The 18354-nt window shown below is 26.7% G+C and overlaps 2 protein-coding genes and 1 non-coding gene across 5 annotated transcripts in view; 2 read left to right on the forward strand and 1 right to left on the reverse strand.

Moving 5' to 3' along the window:
• LOC141538122 (uncharacterized) overlaps positions 1-18354 on the forward strand; it is a 44303-nt gene that overhangs the window by 10657 nt on the left and 15292 nt on the right. The window contains exon 1 of one of the 3 annotated variants that reach the window (XM_074259454.1): positions 6632-6849. The exons of the other annotated variants lie outside the window; for them this stretch is intronic. The gene's annotated coding sequence lies outside the window, so the exon portion shown is untranslated. Of the gene's footprint in view, positions 1-6631; positions 6850-18354 lie in introns of those variants that run through there. 3 annotated transcript variants of the gene reach the window in all.
• Positions 203-2149, forward strand: LOC141537997 (uncharacterized). Its single transcript, XM_074259242.1, has 3 exons — positions 203-619; positions 729-1065; positions 1292-2149. The coding sequence occupies exons 2-3, from the start codon at positions 950-952 to the stop codon at positions 1920-1922; spliced, it is 747 nt and encodes a 248-aa protein (XP_074115343.1). The 5' UTR covers positions 203-619; positions 729-949; the 3' UTR covers positions 1923-2149.
• Positions 17692-17763, reverse strand: Trnag-ucc (transfer RNA glycine (anticodon UCC)). The gene has a single exon. It is a non-coding gene; the product is annotated as a tRNA-Gly (tRNA).

Raw genomic sequence — 18354 nt, forward strand, 5'->3', positions numbered from 1 at the left:
ATATTTCAGGAGTCATTAAAACAGTGTATCTTTTAAAATATTGAAGATAGCCTTGTAATATCAAAACATCTTTAATAGAAAATTTTGCAAGATACAATTTTTTGTCCTTATGATTTTTCTCAAAAATTAATATTTTAGGAGTTATAGCCATTTTTAAAGCGCCTATTGGGATCCGTGGGAGGGGCGTGGCTTAAAATTTGACCGTCTGGTGGTAGAAAACCTAACTAGCGATTGTAGGATTATAGTATCAGCTGATCCGTTAAAGTACACGTTGATGTGAATAAAAAGTAATGAATTGAGAAATAAAAATGCGTGTGTCTATCCAAGAAATATGTAAATTTGGTTCTTCTACCTCCAATAGTAGAAACTTTATTGGTGGCGAAAATATAATTGATCGTGGTCATATATTAAATTGTGGTATCGTAAATAATAATAGTGAGAGTGATGTTTACTACCTTCTCGCATTTTGTTTACAAACAACAAGTTTAAAAAATGAACCTCACGAAATAAATGGCCAAATTTCAAAAGATGGCAAAATAATTGGTATGGAATGTTCATGTAAAGCTGGATTAGGAGGTACTTGCAAGCATATTGTGGGAGTGCTTTTGTTCTGTAACCGGTAATTATGACTTTTGATTTTTAAGTATTAAAATAAGTTCTTTCATAATTATTAAAATAATGACCTTATACATTATTTATGTAATAATTTTATCTTTTTGCTCTTTCAGAAATGATCTGGAGAGTTTAAAAAATATCACTTGCACAGATAAAAAATGTGTTTGGAGTGCTCCACATAAATCAGCCCTTGAAAAATACGATATGAAGCCTTTACTGGAGCACAATTGTTTTGATGTAAAAAAAAAAAAAAAGTGTTGAGGGAAAATTAAAAAAAAATAAACTGCAATTAGAGAACTCTGAAACTACGACACCTACAAAAGAAACTGATGATATGTCTTTGGCTTTAAATACTTCTAATCAACTTGATGGAACTGATGATGATTATGAAGAAAATTTTCGTAAGATAATGGTTGAAGATAACCCTTTATCAGCGTTAGCAAAACATATGTAAATAATTTTTCATCTTAATTAATTTGAAAAAATTTTTTTATTGATTTTTTTTTGTAAATAGTTTACACTATGAATTTAATATTTTATGTTGGAATTAAGTTACAGTGAGATTATCATTATTCACTCGATCTATTGAACTTGTTGTTTATCTTTTAGTGAATGAGAATTTGACTAATTAAATGTTGTTTCCCTTTGTTTTTTTTTTTTTAATACTAACTTGCAGGTCTGGAAGACATGCAACTTTGCAAGAAATTAATCATGATGACAATAATAATTTACTTTTACGCCCCGAAAACATTGGAGCAATTATTATTAATCAGAAGACATCACAATTACTTACAGATGTGAAAAATTTTCATAAAATTGATCCCATTAACACTTGTTGTTCCGCAGTTTTTAATCGATGGTTTGCAGATGCGATAACGATTTGTTCTAAAAGTACAGAGTTTTACTCTGTATGGCTAAGTGAACGAGAACATTGTATAACTGCTAGCAGAGCTTACTCATTATATACTTACTTTTTTAATAAAAAACCAGATTGGAGAAAAAAATCTACTGATTACTTCTATAGCTCATCATTCAGTAATGAAAATATAAAATACGAGTTAGAACAAGAAACTTATGCACGCGAAGCTTATGAAAGTTGTATGTCAATGGAAGTCGTCCAATGCGGTCTAGTTATTTCGGAGTTAAATCCTTGGTTGGGATGTTCACCTGATGGGATTGTTTTTGAAAATAATAAACCATGGAAACTTATTGAAATTAAGTGTCCCAAAGAAGGTAAAAAAAAAAATATTGACGACACCGTAAAATCAATCAAGTGGCTAACTAACGAACATGGTGCTTTAACTTAAAAAAAAAAAACATATGTATTTTGCGCAAGTTCAAATAAGTATGGCAATACTTAATTTACCCTCTACGGATTTTATCATATATTCTTCTTTTGATAAGAATATAAAAATAATACCTGTTCGTTTTGATGAAAAATTTACAAAAAAATTATTGATAACTTTAAAAAAAATTTATTTTAATAAGATGATACATAATATATGTCTGAGAGAAAAAGAAAAAGATGAAAACCAAAAAGAAAATCAATAAAATGTTATTTTTCATTATTTATAAACTTTATTTTTATTTTATATTTTTATAAAATAAATTAACAATCAATAAAACATTTATATAAAACTATTTTGTTGTTTTAATCCTGAATGAATTTTTCATCTTTCAGAATAGGTTGACTTAAATTTACAATGGCACAAATTATAGTAAAAATTTCTTCAATTTTATGCACAAGACCAATAGGCATTTTCGACGATAGTATTTCAAAAATTTTGATCCGCTGGTTACTCCGTTCCACATGTACACGAGCTTTTGCTATTTTGCGACCGTTCATGGCTTCCATTTTCGAAAATTGTTTTTATCCTTAAGAAAAGGCGGTGAAATAAGTTTCACGTCATTTTTTTGGCATAAATCATCAACAGTAAAACCCCGATCAGTCATCACAGCATCCTTTTTGTCAAATTTTTAATTATTTCACTTTGCTCAAACACAGCATTATCAGAAGCCCGACCACCGTAAGGCTTACTAATAAAAGAAATTAATCCAGCAGGCGTGACAGCAGTCATAAATTTAACAGTGTAACAACTTTTGTAACGAGAATAAGTTACAATTTGGCAGCATAAATTTTTGGTCTTTGAATTGGAATTTCTGTGCAATCAATCACAGCACGAACATTCTCAAATCCTACAAAATCAAGAGGAATATTTTTAAGAATATTCTCTTTGCTAGGCCATAATATTGCTGGCTTTAAACATTTGTATAAAATATCAATCATATGAAAAATTCGATCTTTACAAGTCTCTGGGGTATACGACTTAAACAAAATAGCTAGAAGAGCATATGACATATTTTGTTTTAACTTCATAAACGTCATTATGATAACTTCCAATGAATCTAATTTTGCATAAGAATGTGATGTTGGAGGTCTTTGTTTATCTACTAATTTTTTTATCGTATACAATAAACAAAAATTTGGAATTCCTGTTAAAGTACTAAGTTCATGATCATTTGAAATAAATTCTGAAAATTTTGGAATAAAATTATCTGTACGCACTTGAGTTCCAACATCGTTAAACTTTTTTACACTCATTTCAATATTACGTTTTGTACACAATTCAAACTTTTCTATCACCTTAATCAATGTTAAATTATTTTCAGTTACTGTTTTTTCTAGGCGAGCAGAGAGTTGTTTTCTGAATTTTCAGTTAAAATAACTGAAGATAGTCGAGGAAAAATGATTTTATCACCAATATTTATACCAATTTCGCTCAGATTTTGTACAATTTTGTCGATAACGGACTGAATACCACAGTCAAAAGTTTTCACTGCTTGTTCTATGCCAGATAATTGATCATTTTGGAGACCCAAGTCTTCTTCTTTTTCTTCTTCTGCTGTTACTTTTTCTCTTGATTTTTCTTTATCACTTCTTTGCTCAGTTACATTATTTGAGTCCTCAAAGCTTTGTAGATTATCATTATAATGGTTATCACTAGATATTGTTGCTGTTTGCTCATTTGCGTTGATATTTTTTTATGTTTCAAAGATGATCCTCTTATTTGTCTCTCTTCTCGCTGAGACGATAGAGTATGATTAAGCTTATCTGAGCAATCAACAGAGCTCTTAGGCAGATTAATTGATGGTACAGCTGTTTTCTTCAAATAATGCTGCTGTTTGACTGGAAAATGAATAAAGTTATAATATTAATCCAATCCAATCCAATGAGAATCGAGATTTAAAAATTATTAGATTATAAGTTACAGTTTATACATACCAGAAGGAATATAATCATGTTCAGTAAAATGACGTGAACATAGTCGCATAGACGGTGACACTTTTTCCCATTCTAAGAACTTTTATCCAAGCATCTCTTCTGTCGATTAACTCTTCAGCATTAAAAATATTTAAAATTTTCACAAAACTGTCATTTTTTTAGGAAATACATGAAACCGAACTGTTTCATGCTTAGAAGCATGACTTTTACACCCATAAACACAAAAGTATACATTACTTTTATTTTTATGAGGAGAAAATTCCATACTTACGAAAATAATAATATACGTATATAAATTTTTTTAAATCAAGTTCAATATTTATTTATTTAAAATTTAACTTAAAGCTTATGTCCCTTGAAAATATTAAATTTTAAATAAAAAAAAGATTGTTGTCATAGAAATGACAGTTATCATTTGGTTAAGTATCCTACAATCGTTAGTACAAAATTTGACCACCAGATAGCGTATTTAAATGCTCAGTTTCCCAATAGATGATAAATTTATTATTTTTTACGATATCAGCTCTAGTTGATATAGTATATATATATATATATATATATATATATATATATATATATATATATATATATATATATATATATATATATATATATCTTAGAATTTTTAAACATAGCCCTTTAGTATGAGAACATTTTTTGTAGGAAATATCTTAAGCTACAATTTTAAATGATGATTTTTCCTAAAAAATAATATTTTAAGAGTTATAGACATTTTTAGAGTGTCTGGAAAAAGATTTTTCGTTTTTCACCTTTTTAAACAGAAAGAAAAATTTCATGACAAGAGAACAAAATTCTCGGCGCAAGAAAATTTTCGGGTGTCTCAAGGAAGACCGAAGTTGTGTTGGCTGAAGTAAAAATTTTTCGAGAAATTCTATTCTTGGTGGAAGTTATTTTTTCTTAATTCTATCATAAATACTTGATACAATAAATTTTTATATTTGATCAAGATTTTTAGATACTTTAAGGAAGCAGCGCCACCTACTTCAGCTGAGAAAAAAATTTTCTCACCTTGAGAAAATTTTTCTCTTGAATATTTGAGACCCATTTTATATTATTTTACCGTACAATTATACATATTAAATGAAAAAAAAAATGATTCAATATTATTTGATCTTCCCATTTGACATGTTAATCAATAAAAATATTAATAAAAATTTACTTCTATCTTTATATTTAATTTTTTGGAGCAAGAGAGAAATTTTCTCAAGACAAGAAAATTTACTTCTATCAAGAACTAAATTTTTTGGAGCAAGAGGCTGAATTTTCTCAAAACAAAAACATTTTCTTGACTTAAATAAATTTTCTTTAAGATACTTATTTTTTAAAGCAAGAGAATTAATTTTGTTGGAATAAGTGAAATTTCTTTAAAAAAAAAAATTTTTTTTCGCTCAAGAAAATAATTAGGAAGAAAAATATTTTCTTGACTCAAGTGAACCTTTTTTTCCGTGTGTAAATTTGCTAATAAAAATCTTAGAAATTGTGATAAAAATATGAACAATCTCTTATTCTATGCGGAATTAAATTCTGAAAATAATGTTGTAGTTTTTTAATTTTTTGATGAAAATTTTAATTTGTTATTTATAAAAAACTTATTTTCATAAATAAAAATTATTGGTTTTCAAGCTAGAGTTCTGGGAGTTGACATTTTTTTTCAGAAATCTCAACATTATTTTCAGAATTTAATTCCACATCGAATGAGTGATTGTTTATATTTTTATCAAAATTTCTAAGATTTTTCTTACCAAGTAATAGTTACCATTCTACATAGTAACAAGTTCTATTCTTTTTTCTCCATATACATCAGCACTATTAAAATCACCATATCTCCTAAAATATTAAAATTAGCCTATCAAAACCTAAACATTTTCTAAAGAAAATTTCTTAATCTACAATTTTGGATTCTTTTAATTTTCCTCCAAAATCAATATTCCAGGAGTTACAGCCATTTTTCTAGTGGCTAAATATTACTTCAGTATTTTATCGACCAAAAAATTATTTTTCCTAAAAATATTACTAATTATTCATTTAAAAACCGCATTGAGATCATCATACACTCATAACTCCCAGAAACTTCGTAAAACTCAAACTGACTCACAAAATAATTTTTTCTCCACCTCCGTACCACTTCCTTCCGCATTATTAAAAAAAAACGGCGCCCTAATTCTTCTTCAATTCCTCAAAATCGTTAAAATAATCTTAAAACCGACGAACAGTCAAGCCGCCATGTTTGTAGCGTGTTTTAAATTATTTTAAAAAATAACAGGGGCGCCCTCTAGAACTTTTGGCAGTAAAATTCAAAAATTCAAAAATCCCTCCAATCTCAGTTAATTACAACCCTTCACTTCCTTGTATGACTAGTAATAGTTAATTAGATAATCAACGCTCTAAATTAACGTCACTATCGATTGACGATCATATCAGCGGTCGCGTTAATTAACCTCTGGGCTTAATTACCTTAATTTCAAAGAAATTATTATTGCATAATTATAATTAACCTCCCTTATCTTCAAAATCCATCCTCGTAATTATTTATTTATTTATTTATTTATTTATTAGTTTAATATTATATTAACGCAGTCTAAAATCAGCGCGGCTGTTCGCGACGAGGGCGCGGACGTGAGGAGTAGGAGGCTGCGATCGCAGTGGGGGTTGGTGGGAGGGCTGGAGGGTGAAGAATCGACAGAGACCAGTCGAGCTACGCTAGTGTAGAAAGTGAGTATACAGCCGGGAAATTTACCGACGCCATACTTGAGTTCTTCTCTTAACTTCAGTCTTTATATTTTTATTCTTAAGATTCTTATTCGCGACTCGCGAGTGCCGGCTTTATTTTGTGGCTTTTTTATTTTTTTTTTTTTTTAATTAAAAAAATTGATTTTTTTTAAACACTGATTGTGCAAAGTGATTTTTATCCGAGGATTTTTTGCAAATTGGTGAGTTTTAAAAATACTAATAAATCGATAAGGATATTTCTGGGTAAAAAATTTTTCTGAAAAAAAGCTCCGATTTATTTATTTATTTATTTATCGTTACTGATGCTTAGTTTGGGGGGAATTAAGATATAGGGGAGTAAGTTTTAGATTATTGGGGAAACACTTGCCGTGGTCTAGTTGCTGGATATTTTAATTAAGTGTCATTAGATTTTTTTGAGTAAATTATTTAGGTTAGTTTTTAATTGGAGGGTATGTAACTGGCAAACTGGTACTTTAAAAGGTTGGGGAGAAATTAAAGTTTTAGGAAAATTATTATTATTATGAAAGAAAAAACTTTTAAATAGAATATTAAATCATTGTATAGTTTAAGTTATTCTTAAAATGGCTATAACTCCTAAAATATCAATTTTTGGGAAAAATTGTAGCTTAGGAAATTTCCTAAAAATAATGTTACTAAATTGTAGGGATATTTTTAATATTTTAGGAGATATAGTTACTTTTCCAGTGCTGAAATAGTAAAAAATAAAAAATTTATTATCTAGGAACTGTAAAAATGGCTATAACTCCTAAAATATCAATTTTTGGGAAAAATTATAGGAATCCAAAATTGTAGCTTAGGAAATTTCCTATGAATTATGTTTTTGTACTATAGGGATATCTTCAATATTTTAGGAAATAAAGTAATTTAATTAATGCTAATATAGAGAAAAATTATAGTTTCATTATTTAGACTCTGTAAAAGTTGGCTATAACTCCTAAAATATCAATTTTTGGGAAAAATCATTAGAATCAAAAATTGTAGCTTAGGAAATTTCCTATAAATAATGTTACTGTACTATAGAGATATCTTCAATATTTTAGGAGATATAGTAACTTTTCTAGTGTCGAAATAGTAAAAAATAAAAAATATATTATTTAGGAATTGTAAAAATGGCAATAACTCTTAAAATATCAATTTTTGGGAAAAATATTTTATATTTAATAATTTAAAATAATTGTTCTAATTTTTATCAACATCTTAAAAAGTACTGTTGAACTGTTGCTTAATTTAAGGGGGAACACCACTGTGACGATCGAAAAAGAAGGGGTGATTTTCGGGAATTTTTTTGACAAGGAAAATAAAGGAATTTGGGGATCGAATTTTTTTTATTTTATTAAGGGTACATTAAAGATTATCACCCTAAATTTTTATTAAAAAATATTTAATTATTACAAAGTTATCAACAATCCCGTAGAGCGCTAGAAAAAATTTCCCCCTCTATGGTCGGCTCGATAACTCAAAAACGGATCAACTGAAAATAAAAACTCAAATTTCTTTTTAATCAGTAAGGATGTAGCTATCGTCAAACGTAAGGAATTTTGAAAATTTTCATGAATAAAAAAAAATGGCGGCTGATTGAAAATAAAAACACTCTGAAATAATCAACTAAACCCAAATCGACTGCAGCAGTTACAGAATTACCCCATTATTGTTTTCCGATTCACCCGCAGCCGAGTTAGCATAAATTACAGGTTATCATTGTTTCCAAACAATGAAATTAAATCTATTGGATTTCCGTCAGCGACGCGAAATAATGTTCCAAATAAATAAATTTATCGCGACTAGCAGAGCTTTCAATAAAATTCTGACTTAGTTGTACTCCGAACAGAAAGAAATCCGTCTAAACATCTTTGTCCTCAAATTTCATCGTAATATAATATAATATAGTATAAGTACAGAAAAGTAGAGTGCAGAGGGGCACAGGAGCATAACGTATGTGTGTAGGAGAAAGAAACAAGCGGAACATCTGCCAGAACTTCTTTTGATCTCGTATGAATTGAGCTACTACAAACTACACCGAGTAAAATAAAATATTTTATTATATATATTATATTATTCCGTACATCTGAATTTTAAGTCCTACCTGCTGCAAAAATACAATACAACACCGTTTTTTGACCGTTTCGTATTAGTGTTCTTTCAATAATTTTTAGATTTAATAGATTTTTGAACTATTTTCCTTTAAATCAGTAAATTATTTTTTTTTCTGTACAGGAACAATTTTTTTGCGCGAAAAAATAGAATAAAAAAATTAAATATTGGCCTAGGAGGATAATGAATTTAAAAAAAAAAATCTAGTAATTTAATTTTATATTCAGTAGGTAATTATTTATTTTTAATTACATTTTAAATAAAAATTATCAATTACTAATTAATTCTAATATAAAATAGAGATGGATATATGAGGCATCAATTTATTCGTGATGTGATTGGTCGAATATATCATAAGCATGAAAATATATGCAAACACTATATTTAGGCGCGCGCAAATTCAAATTCTAGTGATTTTAAATTTTTGATGAAAATTTTAAATTTCTAAAAAAAAAATAAAATAATCATTTTTTTGGTCTAAAAACCTTGTAAAGGATGCGAAAATAATTCGATTAGTATATAATAATCAGTAGAAAAAAAATTATCGAGAATTTTAAAGCCTACCAAAAAATAAATTTTTTTTTTTTGCATTTTTGCATATTTTGGACAAAAATACGTCAATTCTAAAAAAAAAAAATTTTTCTACGCTCTTATGGCATCTAAAACGTGATTTATGTTCATTCTATTTAAATTATTCAATATTTGGAGCATTAGACTTATTTTTCATTTTTTTCTGCTTTGATTTTAATTCTACCTAAAAATTTATGAATTTTTTTTCTATAAAATTAAAAAATAAAATCACAACTTTGAGTAATTTTGCACCGAGCAAACCCATTAGCCATTTACATCCATATAAATATATATTTATTAAAACCGGACGATGAAACACTTGAATTCTCAAATGACTATCCCTTTAGCATATCCGGCCGTCTGAATAAATACTTCACTTTCATACCAATACAGACATTTATTATCAGTCACGTATTACCAATGTATCACCGATTCACACCCTTTAATCCGGATGTTCTCGTTTCATTAAACTTAATTTTATTTTAGCAATTATGTTCACAATTCCTTTTTTTTCTCCAAATCGTCATCTTCCTGTCCAGTAAAAAATTTACGGATGGTTTTAATCGATTATATTATCATAAAAAAAATAAATTTTTTATTTATTAAATAATAACAAAAAACGATATACAGAAAAAAAAAATTCTTGACTAGAGAACGAAATTCTTGGCTCAAGAAAATTTTCGGGTGTCTCAAGGAAGACCGAAGTTGTGTTGGCTGAAGTAAAAATTTTTCGAGAAATTCTATTCTTGGTGGAAGTTATTTTTTCTTAATTCTATCATAAATATTTGATACAATAAATTTTTATATTTGATCAAGATTTTTAGATACTTTAAGGAAGCAGCGCCATCTACTTCAGCTGAGAAAAAAATTTTCTCACCTTGAGAAAATTTTTCTCTTGAATATTTGATACCCATTTTATATTATTTTAGCGTGCAATTATACATATTGAATGAAAAAAAATGATTCAATATTATTTAATCTTCCCATTTGACATGTTAATCAATAAAAATATTAATGAAAATTTACTTCTATCTTTATATTTAATTTTTTGGAGCAAGAGAGAAATTTTCTCAAGACAAGAAAATTTACTTCTATCAAGAACTAAATTTTTTGGAACAAGAGGCTGAATTTTCTCAAAACAAAAACATTTTCTTGACTTAAATAAATTTTCTTTAAGATACTTATTTCTTAAAGCAAGAGAATTAATTTTGTTGGAATAAGTGAAATTTCTTTTAAAAAAAAAAATTTTTTTTCCGCTCAAGAAAATAATTAGGAAGAAAAATATTTTCTTGGCTCAACTTTTTTTTCTGTGTATAAGTATAAGTATACTTAATTGTAAAGCTCAAAGTAGGAAATTATTTCTCACATTATCTCTTTAAACTGCGATAATGTTTTTTTTTAGTTTAATAGAACAAATTTTCAATATTTAAAAAAAATTGCATCAACATTTTTTTTTAATTCTACTGCTAAAATCTCTCTATAAAAATTTATTTAATCCGAAATTAAAAATTGTCGTGTAAAAATTAATTTCAGTGACATTAAAGTAATTGATTTAATTTAATTAAATGTAGTAACATTAATAATTTATTATTTTCAACGTTTTGCATCGAGATTTATTTACATAGCTTGCCAAAAATATATTATTTATTAAAATTTCGTCTAATTTTTCCATAAATAAATTTTCTTGGATCAAGATACTTATTTCTTAAAGCAAGAAAATTAATTTTGTTGAAATAAGTGAAATTTCTTGTCAAAAAAAATTTTTTTTTCGCTCAAGAAAATAATTAGGAAGAAAAATATTTTGAACCTTTTTTTCTGTGTAACAATTTGCAAAATTGTAATAAACAAAATTTATTTAAAATTCAACCTTTATTATTTTTGACCATCAAACAAGAACTGAAGAGTCAACAGCAATCCAAAATTGTATTGCAATATCGAAATCCTAGACCTGAGCCCTGTGGCAATTGATTTCAAGTAAACGTTGATTTGCATACACCTATCTGTCCCTAGTGTTTCTGAGCACCGAACGGAATCATAAGTGTTGACCGAGGAACTAATTAGGAGTTGTGGTGATCCGCATACCGATTGCCAGATTTGTAATCGTGTTCACGGAATTTTGGTCCTTGAGGCTAAAATACAGAATACCTTTGCAGAAAAAAATAACTAGTCAAAGTTGTGATCATCAACCGCATCAGAAAACTAAATGTAGGCCAAAAACAAACCAGTGTTGTTAAAACTAGTGACGTTTCATAGACGTCGGATATAAATGACTAGACATAACAACAAAAACGATAGCCAGTGCACAGATGATGAAGCCGGTAGGCAAACTCATTCATAACACCGTCTGCCATTCATCTTAGCTTTTTTTTTTTTTTTTTTTTTTTTTTAACATAAACAACCCGCAGCACTGTCTATGTCTGCAGTTTAGTCCTCAGTTCCTGAAAACAGTTTCCCTTTAACTCCTATTCAGCATCCGCTTTCAATAATAATTGAATCCATTAAAGCCGTTTAAATACATCGCGGATAAAGCTGCTGCTAAATCGATAAAAAAAAGAGGAAAGGCCGAGCGCTTTCTGATGAGTGTATATGCCTATATTCTATTGGATCTGTAATTACCTGTTAAACTGAAAATACCAAAGCTATCAAGACTTTAAGCTCTTTACCTAACTTCTCTTTATAATGCTTCTAAATGAGACTCTGACGTACATGCAATACTTGGACCTTAGAATTAATCATCAATAATTACTTCCTGTTAAGGGTTCTTTAGAATTTTTATTTATTATTTTTCTTCTATGATAATCGATAATTTAAATCTAGACAAACTTGTTAGAAAAATAAATTTATTTATAAATAAATTATACTGTAAAAAATCGGGAGTCAATTTTTATTTTATTTTTTAAAAATTTTGAAATTTTTATAAAAATTATTTTTTTTATAAATTACTAAGTACGAAATAAAAATAATAAATTATTGATAATAAATTCAATTATTTTTTAATGTTACTGAAATTTTTTTAATTTTTAAATAAATTATTAGAAAGAAAATTTATTACAAAAATTTTGAAAAAAAAAATTAATGATGCAATTTTCAAAAAATATAAAAATTATCTATATTATTAAGAAAATATTTAATTCATTTAATTCTCACCGATAGTTATTTTATTATGATAAATATTTAGGCTGCATTTGAAAATGCTCTATAGATATATAATTAAGAAATTACCTTTTATTTTGTGAAATATTGACATTTTTAAAGATATAAGCTCATCTTGATGTTACACTCATCAAGAGCTTTCATTTGAGTACCCACATCAATTTTTCATATATTTTATATATTTATATATATACATATATATGAAAATGCATGTAGGTACTCAAATGAAAGCTCTTGATGAGTGTAACATCAGGATGAGCTTATATCTCTAAAAATGTCAATATTTAAGTACAGTGCAATTTAACAAAATTCATTATTTAATAAAGCAAAAGTTACGTAATGACTGCAACGTTGCTAGTATCAAATTAAGAAACAATTTTTTATTAAAAGAAATTTTTTTTCAAAGTGAATTTTACTAAATTAATTAAAAATGATTTATTGAAAATTTTTTATATACGATATAAATTTATTAATTTTGATAAAAAAAAATTTTTTTAAGCTTGTAAATAAAATAAAGAGTTTTGTAATTCATTATCAAAAAAAAAGAAATTAAATATCGAATAATAATTACGATAAATTTTTGTCATTAATATTAGCAGACAAAAATGTTAAGCCATATGAGGCTACAATGTTAATAATTCGAACAATCAATATCCAGAGATAGCAAGTACAGCAACAATTCCCGGTAGCTGGATGAATAACAAGATAAACTATAAACTCCGTAACAATATTATCTTTCTCGCTTAAAAATTCTTAAAATAACAAAATAATTAGCTTTGTACATATTTGCATTTTAATCTCAGCTAAAAAAATAATAACAATTTCCTCTGGAGTATAAAATGAACTTTTTTAATGCCCGAGATGACTAAAAAAATTTTATCACAAGATTTATAGCTGTGACCGAGTTTTCAACGACTCTCTTTACTTTTATCGCCATCTTTTATTACTGTATTCAAAATCACGTTTTCTGAAGCCCTAAAATAACTTTTTTTCACTTAAATTATTCGTCCTAATTTTCATTTCCATTATTAACTTTCCAAAGGCGATCCATCGCGAATTAATTACTCTGATTCAACATTAAATAATAGTTTAAGAATTGAAAAAAAAAAAAAAAAAAACGAGCTTTAATAAAAAAAGTAGAAAATAAGGAAAAGTACCCAGTAGTTGAACAGGACAAATAAATTTTCTTGGATCAAGATACGTGTTTCTTAAAGCAAGAAAATTAATTTTGTTTATTAATTTTGGATTATACTCATTATAATCTGGATTATACTCATTATAATCTGGATTATACCCATTATAATCTTGATTATACTCATTATAATCTGGATTATACTCATTATAATCTGGATTATACCCATTATAATCTGGATTATACCCATTATAATCTGGATTATACTCATTATAATCTGGATTATACTCATTATAATCTGGATTATACTCAGTGTAATCTGGATTATACTGGGTGATATCTGGATTATAAGTGAAATTTCTTGTCAAAAAAAAATTTTTTTTTCGCTTAAGAAAATAGTTAGGAAGAAAAAAATTTTACAGGCTCAAGTGAACCTTTTTTTCTGTATAAAATAAATAATTTTGAAGATTTTCATCTTTTTGATTTGCGTAAAAAAATTCTTAAACTAAAAAATTTTTCTTGATTCAAGAATTTTTCTCTTAATTCAAGTTAATTTTTTTTTTTTTTTTTCAGTGTATAATTATAATTTATAATATACTAAAACTACCATATAAGTTGATGATAAATCTGAGCAGTTAAAACAGTTGCCTAACTTTATTCACTCACGGCAAAGTAATAACTATTAAACATACTTAATTATTAAAAAGAGCCGAGAAATTATCACCGATTTTCAAAACTTTTTTATCACAATCATAACTCATAGAAACTCGCTTCCGGTTAATTCTGCATACATTTATTTCCGTCTCCACTCGTAACCTACTTACGCATCGCCTCCGCAATTTATAATTGCAAACTATCATAGCAATCGAAAATATTGAAAGTCAAAGCTGAAATTCCGGGGAAAAAACCTAACTAAGAATGAGAACCCCGATAGGCCAGACATAAATGAAAAAATATCAAGTTACTCGTCCGTCGTCTTTTAAACAGTGCAGTCTATGCACACACATGTATAGTGCACACTTTCTTTGCGAAAACAAACTGAGGAGCGTAATTAAAGGACCGAAAAAAAAAATAAAACATCACGTGCACATGTGGCACATAGAAAAACGTCCTTGCTTATGTTATTAAAATTAACTTCCGTTTTATTGTCACCTTCTGTTGGCAATTTTGTGAAAAAAAAAATTGAGACAATTTTTACAAAAAATAATTTATTTTTTTACACTATTTCTTTAAATATTAAGGTAATATTAAGTACCCAGTACTTAAGGGGAAACACCACTGTAACCAAAACGTGTAAAAAAAAATTGTCCCAAAAATGTCCCAAGCCTGGAACATCCAAACGTGATACAATTTGGAACGTTTTTGGGACAATTTTCGGACATTTTTGAGACATTTTAAAAATATTTTCAGGGCATTTTTTAAATATTTTGAGGACAATTTTAAACGTTTTTCAAATGATTTTAAGACAATTGTTTTTTGTCTTAAAATTGATTTTTTTTTACAATTTTAAACGTTTATTAAATGATTTCAGAAAAAAAAAAAATTATTTTTGCACAGCTGTAGATTTGTGTAGAAATTGATGGATAAAACATTTATTGACCATTTTTGGAACAGTTTAAGTACAATTTTGGAACATTTTTAGAACATTTTTGGGACATTCTTAAAATATTTTTTGAATTTATCTACAACCGTGCAAAAAACAATTGTCTTAAAATTATTTGAAAAACGTTTAAAATTGTCCTCAAAATATTTAAAAAATGTCCTAAAAATATTTTTAAAATGTCTCAAAAATTGTCCTAAAATTGTTCCAAAATTGTCTTTAAATTGTCCCAAAAATGGTCAATAAATAATTTATCCATCAATTCCTAGACAAATTTACAGCCGTGTAAAAATAATTTTTTTTTCTAAAATCATTTAATAATCGTTTAAAATTGTAGTAAAATTGAAGAATTATTCTGAAAATTTTCAAAAAAATACGTAAAATTGACGAAAAATTACTTAAATGCACTATTTTAAAATTTCTGTTTACTTCTAAGATGTCCCAAAATTGTCCCAAATTGTGTCACGTTTAAATGTCCCAAATTTGGGACAATTTTTTTTTTACACGGGAAAAAGTGACCAAAATTTTGGGGTAAAATTCAAAATTTTTTTTTTTTAATTTAACGCCGCCATTTTATAAATTTTTGATATTTTTTTTCGACCGAGAGTCATTGTACGGACAATATCTTCTAGTGAAACGAGAATTTTTTTTTTTTGTTTCATTTATAGAGAAGGCAGAAATCACTGCAGCAGTGAAGGAGGACCTTTTTCTTTAGCGTCGTCGCAGATGGCGTGTAACTCGAAAAATATTTAATTTTTTCCTTCAAAATTTTTACTGTATATTCTTAAAAGATGTATTAATATACCCTTAAAATTTTAAAACAATTCATACAGAAGTTTTTTTTATTTTAATTCCCAAAAATCGCTTTTTTTTAGCTCCTTAATTTAATATAAATAAAAATCAGTGACATTAAATGGATTTTTTTTTTTTTTAAATGAAGTAGCTAAATTAATTTCTTAAATTCTCAAAATTTCTTTGAATTTTTTACACTGAAGGTAATTTTTTTTTTACTTCTTTAAATCCTATTTTTATTTTGTTCTGTTTAAAAATTAAATTATAAAATTTAAATGATAAAAATCATAAATAAACTTAAAAAAAAAGGAAAATTTTGGGATTTTATTTTCATAAAATTTTTCCATTGTATCTCGCTATCTTATCAATACACATAAGATAAAAAAATATGTGTCTACCCTACATACACCCTCTAAGTACACACCAAAAGCCAAAAGTGTAAATACCGATATTTAAATGAACATCCGAGCCATAAATAACTATTTTCCAAACAGATAATAGCTCGTCATTATCGAAACTAAATTCAGGTCAACGTTCCATGCCTGTAGCCGAGAATATGAGATGTTGCGATAATAAAGTTTTCCCAACGAATGTTCACCCATTTAATTTCTATTCACTTGATTCGGAATATCGGAAAATTTATATTACTACCCAACGACGAAACTGTTACGTTAACGTTTCAGTGTCCTACTAGTCATTCTATAGAGTTATTCGCACACAAATAAACATGTACATATGCACCAACTATATTACGGTTGATTAAGTCCATTGCCGCGACACATTGCCAGATAACTCATCACTTATTTTGTCTTCTTCATTTCCCATTTATTTCTACGCCCTCTATTTTTATTTCGGACTTTTATTGCCGGAATTCAAACTTTTTTTTCGTATTTTATGAAATTGGTCGTTTACATATGTTGTGATTTATTAGTTACATATTTTAGAGTGTGAAAAATAACATTTTTTTTTTTTTTTATTTAAAAAATAAAAAAATATGAAATAATATTAAGTTTTAAAATAAAAATTTATAAATTAACTATTTTATTACTAATTTTTTAAATATTTTTTATTTTAAGTTACTTTGAAAAATTTTTTCATATTAAATTAAAAATAAAACAAAATCAAAATAATTTTACTGAAAATAAAAAAAAAATTTTTAATTTTAAGATTTTTTCAAGTTTAATCGTGAGTAACTTTTGAAAGAATAAATTTATTGAAAAATCATGAGATATTTTTTTCGTAGATCGTTTAATTTTCTACAAAACAATGCTTGTAGGACGAGATATTTAATTTTAAAATTAAAAAAAATTTTTTTCATATTTTATTTATAAAAATAAAAAATTAAAAATTTTTATTTGCATTTTTTAAATTTAAATATTAAGGGGTCTAATTTAAAAAAATTTTTTATTTTGACACTCTGACATAATTTCAAAATTATTTCTTTATAAAAATAATAAAATTTAATTGATTTTAAACTTATTTGATTTAAAAAAAATATTATTCAATTTTTTTATTCACTCTAATCCTCTAAATTAAAATACACGAAAGTCTTGAAGTTAGTCGTAGGTTGAAACTCGCAAAAAACGGACCGCAATTCCTTATTGGTCGAAATTATGGCGCGCTATTTAAATTTCTAGTATATCTAAAAATTAATTAATAAATTTCAATTAAAAAAAAAAAATGTGCGATGGCCGGGAATCGAACCCGGATCAACTGCTTGGAAGGCAACTATGCTAACCATTACACCACCATCGCAATTGTGTGATTAAAGCAGCATCTGGAGGGTACAAGAGATTGTTAGAGCGACTGTTTATGAACTTTCTAACATTCACAAGAAATTGTTTTAATTTTTTATAAGATATGCATAAAATAATTTTATAAGATATACATATGCGCCGAGTAACTGCGCAAGTGGTGTTGCCAAGTCAAATACAAGACCTTAAAGAACGGAAGTTCTTCGTGATTTTTCATAAAAAATATAAAATATCTCCGAAACTTATTTTTTTTATTATTTCAATGAAAATAAATTTTTTTAAAAATCATTAATTGCATTAACTTCTCAACCGAATAGACGCCTGGTGGAACCTTCATTTACCTGCATGTACACAGAAAAAAATAAATTTCTTGAACCAAGAAAATTATAAAGAAGACTGAAGTTATTTTGGAGCGAGAAAAAATTTTTTTGACTTTGAAAATTTTTTGAACGAAATTAAATTTTCAATCTTCTTTAAGATTTTCTTAATTTAAGAAAATTTACACTTGACTCAAGACTTTTTTTCTTTCTGAGTAAAAATTTGATTACTTGGCGTGAATCTTTTTAAACAAATTAAATATTTTTTTTCAATT

This window comes from Cotesia typhae, unplaced genomic scaffold, assembly GCF_013202065.1.
Source record: "Cotesia typhae breed Kobodo isofemale line unplaced genomic scaffold, CoteBio_Ctyphae contig_20, whole genome shotgun sequence".
NCBI classification, from domain to species: domain Eukaryota; kingdom Metazoa; phylum Arthropoda; class Insecta; order Hymenoptera; family Braconidae; genus Cotesia; species Cotesia typhae.